Source organism: Nycticebus coucang, chromosome 2 (genome assembly GCF_027406575.1).
Source record: "Nycticebus coucang isolate mNycCou1 chromosome 2, mNycCou1.pri, whole genome shotgun sequence".
NCBI lineage: Eukaryota > Metazoa > Chordata > Mammalia > Primates > Lorisidae > Nycticebus > Nycticebus coucang.
This window is the reverse complement of record NC_069781.1, coordinates 41641223-41660498: the sequence shown is the minus strand read 5'-3', so window position 1 is coordinate 41660498 and position 19276 is coordinate 41641223. Positions and strand designations below refer to the sequence as shown.

The window sequence follows — 19276 nt, the reverse complement described above, 5'->3', positions numbered from 1 at the left end:
TGTTTAACTGAGTTATGGCTCTTTATCACATCTTAGTGCCCAAAACTTCTGACCTGAAAAGAAAAAAAGAGAGAAAACTTTGTTACTGGCTTTCTGACAATGGCAGGGAGTGTGTTAAACCAGTGTAAAATTCAATTAAACTGTCTAGCCAGGTTTTTGAAGCTGAAATGCAGACCCTTTCTGTTAAGCTTCTTATTTTCCTGTGACCGACACCGGTGGATGCTGGGTTATGCCAAAACCAACAGGCTGTAAAGTACCTTGTTTCATGCTCCCAGCTGATCAATATTTTTATTTTCCAGGCTTGCCCAGAAATCTGGAGGCAGTATCACCTAACGGTGAGTAGAAGCACCTTTTTTATTTTCCCTAGCCTATTTACCCTTCTCTGAACTGCTGACCATAAAATATAGACAAGTATCTTCTGCTGGAAGATAATAAACATCTGAAGAGTTTTTGTACTGCAAAAGCAGTAATATACTTTTTCTTTCTTCCCCTGCCCACAATCCTATCCTTTATTTTTTTGTTATTAAAGAATTTTGATTGTTTTTTATTATTGGCATCCTTTAATGATTATATTATGATATCTGTCAGTCTTCCTACATTACATTTATTAAATGGAAAAAGTATGGTAGAAGCAATGAAAAAAGAGTAATAATCCAGTGTCTTTAAAATGTACTATCCATAATCCACAACCGTACATGCCATCGTATCTTCCATTATCATTTTTCTGCCTTTACTGAAATATTTACACATTTTTTTAATAAAGCTAGAAAAAACTTGGTGTGTCTTTCATATAGAACAGTTCAGCTGTCGAATCCTTAAGCCTTTACTCAAAATGCATACATACTGCCTCATACCATTTAAGTTATTCAATTCTCTGGTTTGCTTTTATTGTGATTTTAGGCTAAGTAGAAGTAGAAAACATAGTTTGCTATACAATCTAATTGAATCAATATTATGAAGTTAGTTTACTGTTATCGTTCAGCTTAAATAATTTCAGTAATTCATGACAGTCCTTGTAGTCACTTTTTTTTGATGTATTAAAAATGTGCTGAGCAAGAGACAATTATGCTTTTAATTATACAGTTATATGATATAATGTATTAATAGTTGTTAAAAGTTCTTTATGGTATTGCTTATTAAAAAGTTTTGCTTATAGAAAAACGGGTAGTAAAAATAGGGCAAAATTTGGGGGAGTCATGTCTTTTTACTGCTCTCCTCTTAAAGAAATAATAAGTAAAACAGCAAATAGACTCAAACCATCAATCTGTCTGTCACAGGCCCAAAAATCCAGGAATGCCATCAGGTGGTTTGTTTTCACTTTTTGTTAGTACCATTTAACTTACTTAAAGATTTTCAATAGAAAGCTTTAATTCCTCAACTGTCTCTCAAATCCCAAATTGAGATCTTTTAAAATTTTAAGTGTTATACCAAAAAATATATATGTGCCCTTATATGTTACACATAGAGTTACAGTTGTGAAACATTAGATAAATACATTAGTTTGTGGTTATGTAGTAGTTTTTTTCCTAACATAATAAAATGAAATCCTTACAGCCTCAACTTAATTAGAATCTAATTATATATGGTATTATACTTTTCAAGATCACAGAGCTGCTCTTTGTAACTGTATTAAACCAATATCCTAAATGATTTGAAGTTTCATTTCTTCTTTGTTATTTATTTGTTTTCTAGCTGACTAGACTTGACTGAACATTACATTTCTTTTAACTTAAAGAATTCCAATCTTGAAATGTAGGATGTACTATTTTAAGCTGCTTTTTTGATTATTTGCACCTGTGTTCTTTTATTTAATTATCATTAAAGAGTAAAAATTGGTTTCCTTATAAAAATAGAAATATTTGAAGATTTCTTTAATATTTTAGTTTTTTAGATACATAAATTGTAGAAAGAATCATTAGGAAAAATAACTGAAAACTAAATGAATTAACATTTTAGGGAATTAGAATATATTCTGTTTATAGGTATAACATTTACTTTGAAAATGTCATTTATTCTAATCTGGAATCTTGGTTGATTTAAAATATGTATATTGAAGTAACCATTGCTATTTATAACTAACAAGTTTAAATTGTTAATGAGTTTACTATGTAACTACAAATACAAAACTAGTATGTGTATAGTTGAAATATCAGTCCATCTAAAATAAAATAGTTAAATATTTAAGTTATCAGTTTATGAGTAATATCCAAATGTATACAATTAAGCAGTATTCATTTTTGAAAGCAAACAAGATGCATGGTGATTTTAGTCAACTTCAGCTCTTTTACTAGGCGATGGACTGCCATCTATTGACTCATAGTAGCCCTCACACATAAACGTGGCCTCAGTCGGCACAATGACCAAGAGATGAAGCCTACATTAGAATTGTTACTATTTGACCATTTAAGCCAGTCTGCTTAGTATTCTGGAACTTCCTATTCTTAAACACTGATTAATTTCTTTTTCTAACCAAAAATTATCTATTTCTTACCCAAAACTGTAGAGGCTAGAGGGAGATTGGTTAGTACACAGTTTGGAAATGTTTACATTTGGGAGCTTTTCAATTGCTTTTATCTGCTTCCAAGCCAGTAAAACTAGGTCATTTACAGAGCAACTTGAATTTTAACAACTTCAAATTGAGGTTTATCCAGGAAGTACTTTCTTTTTAACAAAAGAAAAATCTATAAGTTAAACAGAATATTCATTTCTCAAACCTATAAGAAAGGTGGTATGGTTGATTGATGTAAGTGGACTTGTAAAAGGTTCCAAATGAAAAATTCCTTAAAACACATTAAGAAGTAAAAAGAAAGTTGCAGAAGAGAAATGTTTGCTATTTTCAGCAATTTATGAGAGATAAAATGAAGTGTCTTGAACAATTGGTTTGTGAACTGGATAGCTTTTTAACGAAAATTGACTAGATTTCACTACATTAATAAAGACTAAGGCTAAAGGGCACATGCTAATAAAACTTTAAAATACTACATACATACAAAACAATTATATGGCTATAACATCTTTATATATTTTATCGACTATAAAATTATGTCATAACTTTGTATCCTTATTGATTTAGAGATCCGCATGGAAAAATAAAAAACACATTATTTCATTTAGCAATGGCATAATTTTCTCAAATAATAATTTCCATCCTTCACAAAATGCTTAGAAAGTTTTTTAGATCTTTAATGGTATAGCACTATTCTGATATTTTAATTTCTGCTATATTTATAGCCTGATTTTGAGTATTCTTTTTCATCACAACTCATTGTGGATAAAATTTTCACTCTTTATCCAAAAAAGGAAAGTCCTTTCCCCTATCCCTGTCATTTCTAGTCTCAATTGTAGTAGAAATCCTACCCCACTATGGCAACCAACAGAATTTTTAGCTAGTAGAGGCTATAATTTGACATGCTTTGGACATTTGTTAATCTTGTTTTTAATCTACTTTAAAAAGTAACCAGAAGTTTGATATTTGGGAGCTATATCTATTAAAAAGGACAATGAATTTTTTATGTTTAATTTTGCACTTGGATTTCTTTTGTGTGCATTGTTAAAATGTATTATTTTTATTTATTTATTTTTTAGAGACAGAGTCTCACTTTATCACCCTCGGCAGAGTGCCATGGCATCACACAGCTCACAGCTACCTTCAACTCCTGGGCTTAGGCGATTCTCTTGCCTCAGCTTCCTGAATAGCTGGGACTACAGATGCCCACCACAACGCCTGGCTATTTTGGGGGGACCGGGTTTGAACCCCCCACTCTTAGTATATGGGGCTGGCACCCTACTCACTTAGCCACAGGCGCCACCCATTAAAATGTATTGTAACCCTAGTACCTTTTAACTAATGACTTAAGCAAGAATCAAGTGTGAATGTTTTGGAAGAATTAAGCTTTTTTTTTTTTTTAAGACAGTCTCACTATGTCACCCTCAGTAGAGTGCTGTGGCATCACAGCTCACAGCAACCTCAAACTCTTGAGCTTAAGCGATTCTCTTGCCTCAGCCTCTCAAGTAGCTGGGACTATAGGTGCCCACCACAATGCCCAGCTATTTTTATTTTTTGGTTATAGTTGTCATTGTTGTTTGGCAGGCCTGGGCTGGATTTAAACCTGCCAGCTCCAGTATATGTGGCTGACACCCTAGCTGCTGAGCTATAGGTGCTGAGCCTAGAAGAATTAAGCTTTAAGTGTTTCTTTATATAATGTTTGGAATGCCTAGAATTCAAACTTTAAAAAGTAAAGTATTTGTTGTCAGGGAAATGGGAAAGAGTAGAGAAATGAGTTTCTTTGCCTTCCTTTCTGGCCTAAGAAAGAAAGCCTTATGGCCAAAGTTTGCTAGGAATCAACAAAAGTCTTACCTGAACTAGTCCAATGGCAGAATATGTCTTATGGACCATAATTAATAATATTCCATTTTGTTTGCCATTAAGTTTTCTCTCCTTACCTGAAAATGTCAATTTAGAAATGTAGAATGTGTGCTTTCTCGGTATGGAAATGTCATTATCTGAGAATTCTATACCATCCACAAGTGGATACTCCTAATTGTCAACAGATTTGAATTTGACTTTAGAACTATGTTTTACAGTCTAGAAGGAAGGGATAAAACAGTGGATGGGTTTTGGTTCTGAGGATACAGGTGTATGAAAATCTTTATCCTGGATTTGTGCTGTAAATAAGATTGGTTGGATTATTTTCTAACTGCCTAATGCTAAAATGTTTTTCTTTTAAAATGACTTAAAGTGAGAAATAAGGAGCTTCAAAAAATCAGTGTCATGGCGGGAGGATGGGTGGAGGGAGGGTAATTGGTGGGACCACACCTACGGTGCATCTTACGAGGGTACATGTGAAACTTACTAAATGTACAATATAAATGTCTTAACACAATAACTAAGAAAATGCCAGGAAGACTGTGTTAACCAGTGTGATGAAAATATGTCAAATGGTATATAAAACCAGTGCATGGTGCCCCATGATTGCATTAATGTACACAGCTAAGATTTAATAAAAAAAAAAAAAAAGAATCAGTGTCTACCCAAAAATCTTTTCTTTTTGTGGAGGAAAAAAAAACGCCTGTTAGGGGCGGCACCTGTGGCTCAAGGAGTAGGGCGCCGGTCCCATATGCCAGAGGTGGCGGGTTCAAACCCAGCCCCGGCCAAAAAAAAACGCCTGTTAGTCAGGGATCTGTTGGGATTCCTAAATATCTTTCTGAACCCTGCTAGGCTACATAAGCAGAAGTGTACAATTTGCAAGAACCCCAGCCACAGAGTAGATACGAAGTGATAGGTCTTTTCTGTTTTCCTATGTGCATGCATGTATACATTTATGTAAAAAGATAGAACTGGGTATAAACTACCTTTTAAAATGCTAAATAACTTCAAAATGGAGTGAGGCCTAGTTCTGTATTTTAAGAGTTATTGAAAGTCATTTTTTCTTTATACCATTTTTTAAGGCCTGGCATAAAGGTTATCATAAAGGGCAGCACCTGTGGCTCAGTGAGTAGGGCGCTGGCCCCATATACTGAGGGTGGTGGGTTTGAACCCAGCCCCAGCCAAACTGCAACAACAAAAAAAATAAAGCAGTCTGATTTATTTTATAGTACTATGATGGAAATATAGATCTGAAGCACGACAAAAGAGTCAAGGCACCTGTAGTCCCAGCTATTCGGGAGGCTGAGGCAAGAGAATCACCTAAGCCCAAGAGCTGGAGGTTGCTGTGAGCTGTGACTCCATGGCACTCTACTGAGGGTGACAAAGTAAGACTCTATCTCTTAAAAAGAAAAAAAAGGTTATCATAAAGTAACACTTTATATAAGTTCATTTGGAAGCATTTATTTTGGTAATTCCATTCACTTTGTCCACCTCCTCAAGAATAAGGAATACTCTTACATAAATTTTAGCTTTTCCTCTCTCTGTATTTTATTTCTGTTCCAATATTTTGATTAGCTAAATGTTGCTATTGAGACATTGCATCTCTGTCAAATTTTCAGATGTTTAGTTTTCATTAAGAATGCCCTTAATACAAAAACACTACTGAGATTAATGTAAGTGTGCTCTGATAATTCAGAGGGCACATGACTCTTTTGTAGTGCTTCAGATCTATATTTCCATCATAGTACTATAAAATAAATCAAACTGCTTTATCTTTCAAGTTACTTGGCATCTAAATAACAAGAATTTTTGAAATAAGCATCAAAGACTTGTAATACTCCATCAGTGATAACAGAGATAGTAAATACATTTGGACAATAAATTTTTAAAGATTTTCCAAATAGGCAATTTGTGTGAATAGTTTTGTATTTATTTAAATAGTTGCATTGTTCTTAAAGAATTCAGTGTTAAAATTATGCTAGTAATTTTTACTTTAATCTTACCATGCTTTGATTTTAGTATAAAAGAAAATTACTACATTTACAGAGTAGGTCAACTGATTTTTTTTTTTTTACTTTATTTCACTGGCATGTTGGACCACATTTTGTCAGAACTTATCATTGGAAGCAATTGGAAAATGCAATTTCAAAGCAAATGAAACCTGGAATTATCAATCTCAATAAATGAGATTCATTTAAAAATAAATACAATTTGCCAAATCATCAAAAAGCAATTTTCTAAAGCTCCTATAAAGAAAATGGGGAAAAAGTGAATGTTATGAATTATAAATGCATGTGTTATTTTTCTTCTCATAATGTTTCCTTAGACATTTAGAATATCTAAATGTTTATTTTTGAATGAAGGTAGAATAAAATGATTTAGAATTAGATATAATTTATATCTATTGGACTACATAGGAGAACCTTACTTAATATTTCCTTCTTTTCAAGAAAACATTGAGGTGTCCCCCAAGAGAATTTTCAACTTAACTTGATTTTCAGTATTTTAATGTAAATATTAATGTGTATTAAATGGGAAAAAAATATGGCATATTTTGTGTAGGTTTTTTTTCTTGTGTATTTAAATAATATCAAGTGTTTTATGGCACTAATCCTAATATAGATTTAAATGTTTCAGATAATGAAGCAATGAAAAATTTGTAGCATTCATATAATTTAGAAAAGATTTATTATAAATGTTTTGGCATACAAACAGCTGTGCTTTTGCCATCTTCTAAATATCTCTAATGAACTAATCACCAGTCATCATTTTTGATGATATTATAAACATTTTTTAAGATATTATATGTTACTCAATAATAGATTAAGTCTGAAGTTCTGTGAACAGTAACTTTCTTATTTGGCTAAAAGAAATCCCTGTGTTATTTTTTCTCCTAAAATACATATGTTATTCACATGCTCTCAAATAAAAGTACTTTTTTTTTTTACTTGCAAGTATGCAGTTTGAAAGGGTGACCTATTACAACAAAAATAAATACAAATATGAACAGGTAGCCTTAAAATTTTCAAAATTCATGCACCTTACCATTGCACAGTATCTAACTATAATACATTATAGTTTAAAATCAGAAATGTTATATAATGCCTGTCATGTTGCCTACACATAAAGAACATAGAAGTATCATGTAAAATAACTTTAGCATATTCAAGCAATTATTTCTCATAGGTACTTTCATGGTGATTTATGCCGTTTCTTAAATATATTTCAGGTGATTGAACTTGTTATACTCTTCTGTATATTTCAGTGCAAGAATAAATGTTGAGAAAACATAGTAGACCAATGATATTTGTGGTAAACATTCATTTTAGTACTCATACATGTAAGTCACATGGTTGTTCACAGTATCCTAGCAGGTCTCAAATATTTAGGAATCATTTAGTTACTTACAATCCTGATCAATCATAGCCTTTAACAGTTTGGGTCAATCATTTAAATAATCTACAGGAAAAGACTCTTTAAAAGACTCACAACTCCTTAACTTGTGAACAGAACAGTCTCTCTGAATGAGTGTTAATATTTTCTGCCATAGTCTAAAACTCAGTAGTAAATTTAAGTTGAATTAAATGTAAGGTCTCAAAAGCACAATCACTTCAATGACTAAAAGTTAAGGAATTATTTTTTAAAAAATCAATCAGATTTTAGGCTTAAAATTTATTGATTATTTGATACCTACATATCAGAAAGTCATGGGAGTTATATGTGGTTCTGTACATTTCAGTATCTTCTTGTAGCTATTTTGACTTTGGTTTTTAAGCAATATCAAAAATACTATCTGAAGAAAAACTCTACATCATTATAAAGCACTTAAGCAGAAAAAAATTTTTAATATCTTGTGGATTAAATTAGACTGTCACCTTAACTGGTACACCAATACGTTGATCTTGTTTCAAAACAAGAATTATTTAAAATAAATGTTCAGAAATCTGAACATTTTTAAATCTGTTATTTTTAAAAATTAACATGTGGATCAGTTGGCAATAAGCTACCAGATTATTTTTATTCCTTTTTTCAAAAATCATACAGAAATTAATCCATTGGGTAGATTATAAATAAAATCATCATTATAATTTTCAGTATGTCCATTTTATATAAATATGTTCCTTTACATTTATTTGTGGATTACTCCAAATTTCTTTTCATTTAGGAGAAATAAGTTTTGGGGTGTGTTTTAACTTAGTTGTCTTTCTTAAATCACTCACATTTCTTTTGTTCACATTCATACCATATTTCCTCCTTGTTTTACTTAAGTCCTTGGGAAAATGTGCTTTAAAACTGGACCAGAAGGGAAGACATGTTTCTGAGGAAATTACTAGAAAGTGTTTTTATCATGCAGGGAAAAGAATGCCAACTTAGGTTCAGAATCTGACTCTTTCACATACTAGATATGCAAATGGAGCTAAAGTATTTAACTTCTGAGATCCTCAGTTTCTTCATCTGAAAAATGAGGATAATGCCTTATAGGATTTTTGTGAGTATGCAGTGACATGATAAATGTAAAGTACTTCACATAATACCTGGCATATTAAGCACAGTACAAGCGGTACTACAGCAATACTCCCCATGGGGGAACTCACATGTATAGATATGGCCTCTGGACTGATATCCCAAACTCAGATTGTTGTAATATCTTTTACCAGATTCACAATGACCTCTTTATTATCTGCCTCCTAACAATGTTTCCTTCTAATGTTTATTGAAATTAAAATACTTACAAGTAGTATCTTTTTTTAACAAAGTTATTTACCTCAGTTCTCATTTTCTAATTATTTAGACCTCATTTTCTGATTATTTTCATTTATTCTTTTGCAAAAATGTAGATGATTAACTTTTAATTAATTTTCTTTATTTGATTTTCCTAAAAGTCATTATAAATACATTTAAGAGTAGATCACAAAAATATTTAGGCTACTTCCTTTCCTAATTAAAGTGACGATAAAATATGTATCATATAAAGGTATGATTCTGTCACTTTGAAAATAGATATTAAATTAATAAATGTATCATTCTTTCAGTGTCATCTGAATATAGTGACCTGACATAAGCAATGAAGGTATACCAATATTTGCTTCCTATGCAAATAATAAAAATAATATGAAATCAAATAATTCACACACTTATATACACACCCCTCAATTATAATTTTCTGCAAGGGGTAAAGGGCTTATGTTAATCAGATAAGGAATTAAAGTAACATGTCAGTTTTTTTGCACTTCAGGTAAAACTACTTTGTGTCGTCACATGACTAATGCCAAAAACAAGCCACATTTCATAACTAAATGTAGTGGTAGAAGAGCTTGGTCAGTGCTGCAGACTCCCAACTATATTCTTGTGTAGGGCCAGCAAAAAAAGAAGCTCAAACTTACTTTCTAGTATATATGGTTTTTATTCTTTCAAAGAGTATTTCTATTCCATGTTTGTTCATTGTTTTAATTACAAGCAGCGGCTAACATGGACATATTGTAAAGGCAAAAGAACATTACTTTCCCCATTAAAATAGGTCCTTGCAGCTATGGAATTCCCTGCCTTTGTGACTGATGGTTTAAGAGTATTGCATTAGAATAAGCAGGGTTGAGATGGGGATGTGGGGGACGGGTGTTGTAAATCATAGAGTTATGGTAAAAATGAAAATCTTGGGGTTTACTTGGATCTTCTGTGTATTAGCTAATAAATATAATAGGGCTATGGTTTTCTTCTACATATTTTCATTGATGTTCATGTACAGTTGTTTACAAAGTGTAGAAAAACACATTTGAGTATATTAAGCATTTCATATGGTTGGAAGATGTATATTAGTGGAGTTTCTATGCTTTATAGTCTGTTCCAATAAACATTCAGATAAAATATCCTTTGATTTATTCATTCGTGTGTTCTTTTCTGTCCCTTCCCCATAAATCCCCTCTCTACACCCTTCTCATCCCTCCACTCTGTATCAAAGCTTGTGGTCCTTCTCCATCCGTGTACTAAATGGTTTCTTTGTAAACCAGGCCATTTGTCCATCATTGTTTGGGGTCCAAACAGTGGTAAGATACCCTGTCACCGATCCTGCGTGCTATGAATGGCAGCTCCTCTCTGGACAATTGGCGGAGGGGCAGAGAAATATTCCTGAGAGGATTATTTAACCTTTCAATTTAGAGGGCACAAAGCCTGGCTGATTAATGAACTTTCTGATGGGTGCCGATAAGCGGATCTATTTCTTTATTTCCCCTAAAAGTGATTCCTTCTCCTATCCACATTACTATAATCTTAAACATAAAATGTGGCAAATAGATTAAAAAACAGCACTAAAGAGTTTATCTGGCTGGCAAACTGAAGGAGCTAAATTAAAATTGGTAATGACAGCAGTGGCTCAGCTTCATATATGGTTTTTAAATGCACTGTGTATTTTGAAGAGACTTATTCTCCAGCTCGCCTGGTAATGACTGCTTTTGGTGCATAGTCTGGGGCTGGCTTCTGTTATACCCACCCCCAGCCCCCCCAAAAATGAGTTGTGTTATCTGGATGGCTGCAGACACATACGCATCCCCCTTTCTCACTGCATGGGCAGACAAGGTCGATAGCATTACAAGGTATTTGTGGCAGTGCTTGTTTCAGTTTTCAGAGCTGCCAGTTTCCAGGCGGATTTGAATTACAAAAGAAGAAGCTGGCATGAAAATTGAAAGGTTTTATCGGCTGGTCTGAAGCCTCATAGCACATTGCTTATTTATGCAGTCCATTTGCACCAGGAAATATAAAAAGGAAATACATTTTTAAAATAAGGCCATAAAGACCCAGATATGTTTAAGATGGCAAATAAAATATAGATACCTATAATATCTTTCCAGGAAACGATTTTCACTTAATGTTGCACATTACTTCAGAAGAGCATTTATGTTGCTGTCATAAATTTGTGCGTTTGTGTCACTATGTAGGTAGTCTCTGGGGATTAAGAAGGAAGCCTTTGCTAACTTACTTTAAAATTAAAATAGACGGAGGGATAGCTCTGCAGTTTGAGAGCTACATTAGAAATATTTAAATAGGGTGGTAAATTAAACTTAAACTAACATTTTTGCATTCCATGTGAAATTAGCTATGGCCCAATGAATAAATGCTACTACCTTTAGAGAAAATTGGGATGCTTTTTAAGCCATGAAGATTTGGAGCATTCAGGAAGTGATTTAAACTCTGATCCTTACTGTCTTGCATATGTTCATTGTTCTATGCTTACTGAGGTTTTCTTTTTCATTGTTGCATTTTTGTGTGTGTGGATGCAGGGGAAGTGTCTCATTTATAGAAAGAAAGATCATAAGTTAATACGCTTAGTAGCTCCTTTTTATAAAACTTGTGCTTCTTTTAGTCTTCCAATATATTATCTTTAGATTTTGTTTAATGGTTAATGTTGTAAACATTTAATAGTGAAAGCACTATTGGAAACTGCACCAGCAATTTAAATTCCTTTTACTTTAATATAGTTCACTTATTGAAAAAGATAATCATGCCATCTCTTATATTCTTGATTATATAAAATGAAAATGTAAGTATATAAACATGCAGTAGTACAAGGCTTTGAATGATTAATGGTTTTACCACTGTTTGTTTGCAACCTTTCAGTCCATTGTTTTATCAAACTTATGTCTATCCAAAAAAGAAATAGAGAGGAAGTTAATATCTATATAGGAAATAATCAAATCAATAAAGCAATATACTTTATTCTCCTGCAATCAAAAGAACATTGTTTAAGAATCATTTTCCAATAAGCTAATATTCTCAGGTAAACCATGAGAGAGACAATTTTTTTTATATATAATTTTTTTTATTGTTAAATCATAGCTGTGTACATTAGTGCAATCGCCTGTAGAGACAATTTTTTATAATTTTCATTTTCACCAGAGTCTGCTACCTTTCTCGTGTTTTCATGACCTGGACTAATTACTTCATGTAGCTTTTTTTTTTTAAACAGAGAAAATATCTAAAGCGTACACGTCTGCTGCATGCTAATGATGCACTATACATTTTTTCATGAATTTTCATAAGGATTGTTTCTACGTAGCATGTGTGGCTTAATGATGTAATCACCCGATAGACTAGAAAATGCTCCAAAGGAGACGTTCCGGTCTGTTGTGTACATAATACATGTTTCAAAAATCTGCCTAATTATGGAATTACCCAATGGATTCAGTGTCTATTGGCTATATCACTTAGTTTTTTTACACTTAAAAATATTTTATGTGTATTATTATGCGTGGTATTTTTAATGCCATTTTTAAGGTGTAGGGGAAATTAGTAGCAATGTCCCCTGGGATACAAATGATTTTTTTTAGTAAGAAAAAAACAAAAACTTAAACAACTTCATAGAGGAAGCATGGAGAAAATTCCTCCTTGTATTCCTCAAAGGGAAGTAACACTGAATATTTTCCCAGAACAGTATACAAATGGAAGACGTTGTTCAAATCTGTAGTTTGGACCTGGCGTTCAGGTCTCAGGTGTGAGGATCCATCTCAGAAAAAGAACTTAAAGAGAGGAAAGGGAATCATCATTTTTGCCTTATCAGATTCAGCTTTGGTTCAGTTCGCAATAAAACAGTTAACCAACTTCTAAATTTCTTCCTTTGATTTCTCCAGGCCATAGATAAACCCCCACCCCAACCTGCCATTGGATGCATACTGATTACAATTACAGTTCAGCTCGGCACCTATAGCTCAGCAGCTAGAGCACCAGCCATGTAACACCAGAGCTGATGGGTTCGAACCCAGCCCAGGCCTGCCAAACAACAATGACAACTACAACCAAAAAATAGCCGGGCGTTGTGGCCGGTGCCTATGGTCCCAGCTACTTGGGAAGCTGAGGCAAGAGAATCGCTTGAGGCCAAGAGTTTGAGGTTGCTGTGAGCTGTGATGCCATGGCACTCTACTGAGAGCGACATCACTGACTCTGTCTCAAAAAATATATATATTTAAAAAACTATCTGATTTCTGTAATGAATAGCCAGTAAAAGGCACTATCTTTAAACAGGGAAAAAGTGTATTTTGTATTTAAACTTTTGTTCTACTCAAACATCAAATTGATGCCAGTAGGTCACCTTAACTAATAACACTTTGAATATGATGGAAAGCTTTGGGTTTGGGATAACATTTGCTTGAGAATTTCTGTTTGATTACTTAGGTTAGATATGAATATTCAGGAAAGAATAAATTGATTTGAAAATATTTGTAAAGAATAAGCTTGTTCTCAAAATGAAAATCATACCGATTGAAAGAGGTGTATGTGCACGTCTTGTTCAGAGCTGAGCTCCAGTTTTCTCAGTGTTACACTTTGTTGTGAATATATTTACCTCAGTCTTTAATATATTTGCTTTTTAATATATGTTCATATTACAAATTAGATTAATAAATAAAAACATATAGACTAGTCTTTAAACGTGTGTGATTATGAAAATAAATCCATTTTGCATTCACGAGAGTAGAAAATTTCCTGTAATTAGTAAAATTGATTACATATCCTATATAGTAATGAGCTTCAGCTAGGCACAAGCCCTCACTGGATCAAAGTCAGTTTAGATAAGGGCAGCTCAAGGTCACAGAGGGAGATGCCCGCAGATTCATTTACATAAAAAATTACTGTTAGGAATAGGACACTGAGGCAGCTCCAGCGTTTTGATCTCTTGGCCTTTGTCATGGAGATTCCTAGTAGTGAAGAGAGTAAGACCAGTGTCCCAGATAATGATTAACTGTTTTAATGGCATTCATTCATTCATTCCACACTAACTACTCATGCAGAAAAAAGGGTTATGTAAAATGACATTAGAAGAAAATCATTTGTAATCGTTGCATCAGTCTGCACTTTGAGGAGACATTAGGAGTAAATCCGTGGCGTGGTAGGCTTATGCTTTATCTTCTGATATTTACTGAGTTTACTGGTGCATGAAAACCTTTCAGCAAGAATAGCAGATGGGATGGACCTTTCATAGGTAATGCTATCTACCAAGTTATTACTTCTATATATTGATAGTAAAGTAATCTTCAAGATATCGCCCTACAAATATAGATTATTTAAATGTCTGTAACCAAAAAAGGGGGGGCCTGCTTTTATAAGTAGTTCATTTGGTGTCCATTGGGTCAAAGTCTTTAGATAGATTTTTGACTTATAAAAAGTTCTTTAAAAACTACATTCATTCCCTTGCATTTAACTTTTTGTCAACAGTACCAGCATGTATGACAGAACCCTGAACTTAGAGCTAATCGGTTGACATATTCAGCTTTAAATTGGACCTTTACAATTAATTAAAAATAAAGACATGCTCCAAAGCAGAAGTACTGAGTCACAAATTTATAATTCTAGCACTTTAAATAGCTTAAAGATTTTTGTTAGATCATAGTATGAAAACTTGTCCACTGGAAACCATTATTGAATTTTCAGTGCTGTGTTCTAATACAGAAATGTTCTCTAATTAGGTAAGATCTAGGCTGATTTCATTCCTATTAAGTCCTAGTGCATGATAGTTTATTAAAATGAGAGTATGTAGATAACGTTTGTCATGTCATTTACTAATTAATTATTGTGAAACAGTTTAGAATTTCATGGCACAATATAAATACTATTGCTATTTTTATTAGTAATAATGGAAGTTTTTAACTAGTGACATTATTCAGATGAATGAACATCCAAATGTTTACACTTTATCCGGGGGCATAAATGAACAGTAGGGATAAATTTGAAATTACTTTCAAAATAAAATGAGTGTCAACCTGAAACATGCTTTCAAAATCTTGATTAAGAAGGATCTCTTTATTCCCGGTACTATTATAAGACTGAGCTTGTATTCTCTTTACTAATTCCTTCCAGATTGTACCAGAGTGCGTGAAGTTAGACAGTTAACAACTCACCCTAGAAAAAAATGCTACTCATTGCTAAATATCACTGTGGTCACCTGATAGCCAAGAGGAGTACTTTGAAGGTGACTGTAGTGATATTCAGCAGTGAGGTGTATAGCTCTTTTTCTAGAATAAGTTTGCAAATTTAATTGTCAGACCTTGTACGACAACAACTCTGATGGACATTCCAGAAAAAGAGTTCCAAACTTGCTTTGAAGGGTGGACTAAGCGCTGGTGTCAGTGCATAGCTTCCTGAGGGGAGTTTGAAAGTGACTGTAGTGATATCCACAAGGGCAGTGTACTACCTTTTCTAGGATGAGTTCACAAACTTAATTGACTGATCTCATATACCACACTCTGAATGTGAAGTAGGAAAGACACCAAAGAAACCGAATTATTAATTCAAGCTTTTTAATATATCAGAACATGATTTTATTGGTTTTCTCTTAGTAACCAAAAAATTAATAGTTTCCTAAAGTATTGAAATTATTATTAACAGTAGCTAAAATTCATTAGATGCTTATTATGGGCCATGTGTTTTTACATATACATTACCTCATTCATTCATGAACATTTAGTGAACTCTTCCTATATACCAGGACCTTTCCTGGGAGCTGGAGTATAGCAATGAACAAAAATTCTTTCCCTCACGGAACTATTTTTTTTTTTTTTTTTTTTTTTGAGACAGAGTTTCACTATGTCGCCCTCAGTAGAGTGCTGTGGCGTCACAGCTCACAGCAACCTCAAACTCTTGGGCTTAAGCAATTCTCTTGCCTCAGCCTCCAAGTAGCTGGGACTACAGGCACCTGCCATAAGACCCAGCTATTATTTTTGTTACAGTTGTCATTGTTGTTTAGCTGGTCCAGGTTGGGTTTGAACTTGCTAGCCTCGGTGTATGTGGCTGGCACCGTAACCACTGTGCTATGGACACTGAGCCAGAACTTACTTTTTTCTTTGCCTGAGGGTTGGACTTGGGGGTAGATGAATAAATCAGTAAAATGTTTAGTATGTCAGATATTATAAGTGCCATGAAGTTTTTTGTTTTAGAGAGTACCAGGTGGAGGGACCCAACTAATTTAAATAGGATGATCAGGAGGGCTTTACTGACAAGGTGACATTTGAGCCAAGGCTGGAAGGAGGTAAAAGAGTGCACCGTGTTATATCAGAAAGAAAAGTTAGTGGTCCAGGCAGGTGAGTGCAAAGCTGTGAGGTAAAAGTTTGCCTATGTTATTCAGAGAACAATGAGGGAGAGTTATAGTGAATAAGATCCATGAGGCAGGAGGAGGCAAATTGTAGGCTGTGGTAAAGTTTGGGGGTTTTACTTTGAGCGAGATAAGAAGCTCTCAGAGATTTTTGAGTTTGGGAGTAATATTCTGATGTACACACTAAAAGGATCACCCTGTGTTAAGAATAGGCTGCAAAGGGCAGAGGCAGAAGTAGAGACCAGTTATGCAGCTGTTGTAATCATCCGAAGGAGAGGCAAGTGGTCAGACTGAGACACAAATGATACAGTAGAAAGAAGTAGATACATTTTGCAGAGTAAATAAGCCATGCTGGTGGATTGGATATGAGGTATGTGAGAGAGACAAGTCAAGGTTGTTTATTTTTGGCCTAAGTAACTGAAAGGATGGAGTTGCTGATGAGATGGGAGAGATAGTAGGAAGAGCATAGTGGAAGTAAAGCAAAGAACAGGATTTGATTTTAACTTACTAAATTTGAGGTGCCCATTAAACATTTTAGTGGAGATAAAGGAGTCTAGAGTTGAGAGAGCAAGGCTGAAGATAACAATTTTGGAGAGGCCAAGGTCTTTAGGGTAATAATGTAAAGTTATGAGATTAAATGGGATTAACAGAAAAGCAATCCAAGGACTGAGCCCTGGGACCCTCCAGTATAAGAGGGCAGAGAGATGGGTAGGACCTAGCAAAGGGGACTACAGAAGAAACACCTTTGAGATGGAAGAAAACCGAGAGTATGTTATGACTGAGCTCACATAGTTTATAAATAGTAGAGCTAGCATTAGAACATAATCCCAAGATTCAGTAGATAACTGAATTTCATCAAAGCATCTGAGACAATTTTGTCCTTAGTTATCCCCAATCTTTAAAAACTTTTTCTTCAATGTTTTGCCTTTGAATAGGCCAAATACCTATGCTTGCATTTTGTGTGTGTGTGTGTGTGTACACATGCAGTACACAAATGTATCCATGTACTTGTGTATGTTATAGGTTGTCTCCTTTAGAACACAGGAAACTGGTGACGGTAGTTGCCTTGAGGAGGTTGCTCAGTGAGAACAGAAGTAGAAAGCAGGAATTTCACTGCGCCTTTTAGTAGCTTTTGAATTGTATGTCACATGCATGTTACTGATTTTAAAACATTTAATTCTTTAAAAACTAAAGAAAAAACTCATCTAGGATTCATTTTATTGCAGCAAGACACAGTTCTGCTTATTACAGTTATTTAAGATAAAAATGTGTTTGATGCATACCCAACTCCATATAGTTGTAGGCCCTGGCCTTCTAGTGCTTTCATCTCTTAAGTTCTCTACCATATTTACTCTTTTATCTATTTCAAAATTCTCATTATCTCTGTTTTCTTCACAGTATCTGTTACAATCTGTACAAATTACTCAAATGAGTAATTCCTACTAAGGCATAAATACATTAAGACTAGCTGGTGTTTCTTCAACCTTAGGTATTAGTAATAAAACAACTAAATTCAAAGAAATTCCATTAAAATGTTGCTTCAGGTCCTCAGTTGAGTAGCAGAAATGTTCAATGTTTATATCTGACACACCCTTATTGGCTAAGTCTTTTAACATCTGCACATTCATCCCTTATTTATTTGTTGAGCAATTCTTACATTCTAGGTCAGGGGTGAGAACCCTTTTTAGAAACACAGAAATTTGAATTTCACATAATTTTCACATACTACAAAATATCCTTTATTATTGTTGTTATCATTATTTTTACTCTTTAAAAATGTAAAAATTACAGTAAGGCGCCCCACATACCCAGAGTGGCAGGTTCAAACCTGGCCCCAGCTAAACTGCAACAAAAAAATAACAGGGTGTTGTGGCGGGCGCCTGTAGTCCCAGCTACTTGGGATGCTGAAGCAAGACAATCACCTAAGCCCAGGGGTTGGAGGTTGCTATGAGCTGTGACGCTACGGCACTCTACCGAGGGCAATAGAGCAAGACTCTGCCTCAAAAAAAAAAAAAAAAGATAGAAATGTAAAAACCATTCTTACTTTGTAGGCCATACAAAAACAATAGGCCAGATTTGGCGTGTGGGCCATGGTTTGCCAACTCCTATTATAGGTTCTTGACATGGAGATACGAAGTAGCCTTAAAGATCCTCCCTAATGCAGATTGTGTGCCTAGCAATGGGGCAGCTGATAATAAACATGATACCCAATTTAGTACACTAGACGGTGATAGGTGCTATAAAAAATACAGGAAATAGAGTAGAGAAAGAGAGATCAGGAGCTCTGGAAATGGATGGAAATAAGTGACAGTATTGAATAAAGATGGCCTTTACTCTCTACCTCTGGAGCGTTGCTTAGTAGTGTGACTTTCCTAGTGTTCTGTATGCCTAAGGAGAAGCCGGAAGTGTCAAGAGAGTACAAGTGGACCTTTCTTTGGGGAAGTCTTTACCTGTATCTGTACCAATCAAGTCAAAGGACTGGATAACCTTATTTATTTGTTTCTTAATAGCCCTCCTCCTCATTATTTCTTGTTTCATCTCTCACTTTTGCATAGGATTTGAGCCAATAAAATCTCTTGTTCCAGTGGAATAAATAAAGCATATTTCTCTTCTCATTAATGAAGCTAGAAAGCTTTTTTTTTTTTTTTTTTGAGACAGAGCCTCAAGCTGTCATCCTGGGTAGATTGCCCTTGGCATCACAGCTCACAGCAAACTCCAACTCCTGGGCTTAAGCAATTCTCTTGCCTCAACCTCCCAAGTAGCTGGGACTATAGGCACCCTCCACAATGCCCGGCTATTTTTTGGTTGTAGTTGTCATTGTTGTTTGGCAGGCCCAGGCT

The 19276-nt window shown here is 34.2% G+C and overlaps 1 protein-coding gene across 8 annotated transcripts in view; it reads left to right on the top strand.

Moving 5' to 3' along the window:
* ZCCHC7 (zinc finger CCHC-type containing 7) overlaps positions 1–19276 on the top strand; it is a 256495-nt gene that overhangs the window by 220011 nt on the left and 17208 nt on the right. For all 8 annotated transcript variants that reach the window (XM_053568688.1, XM_053568681.1, XM_053568672.1 and 5 more), the window contains one exon: positions 300–335. In XM_053568688.1, the coding sequence (XP_053424663.1) occupies positions 300–335 (36 nt within the window). The remainder of the gene's footprint in view (positions 1–299; positions 336–19276) is intronic.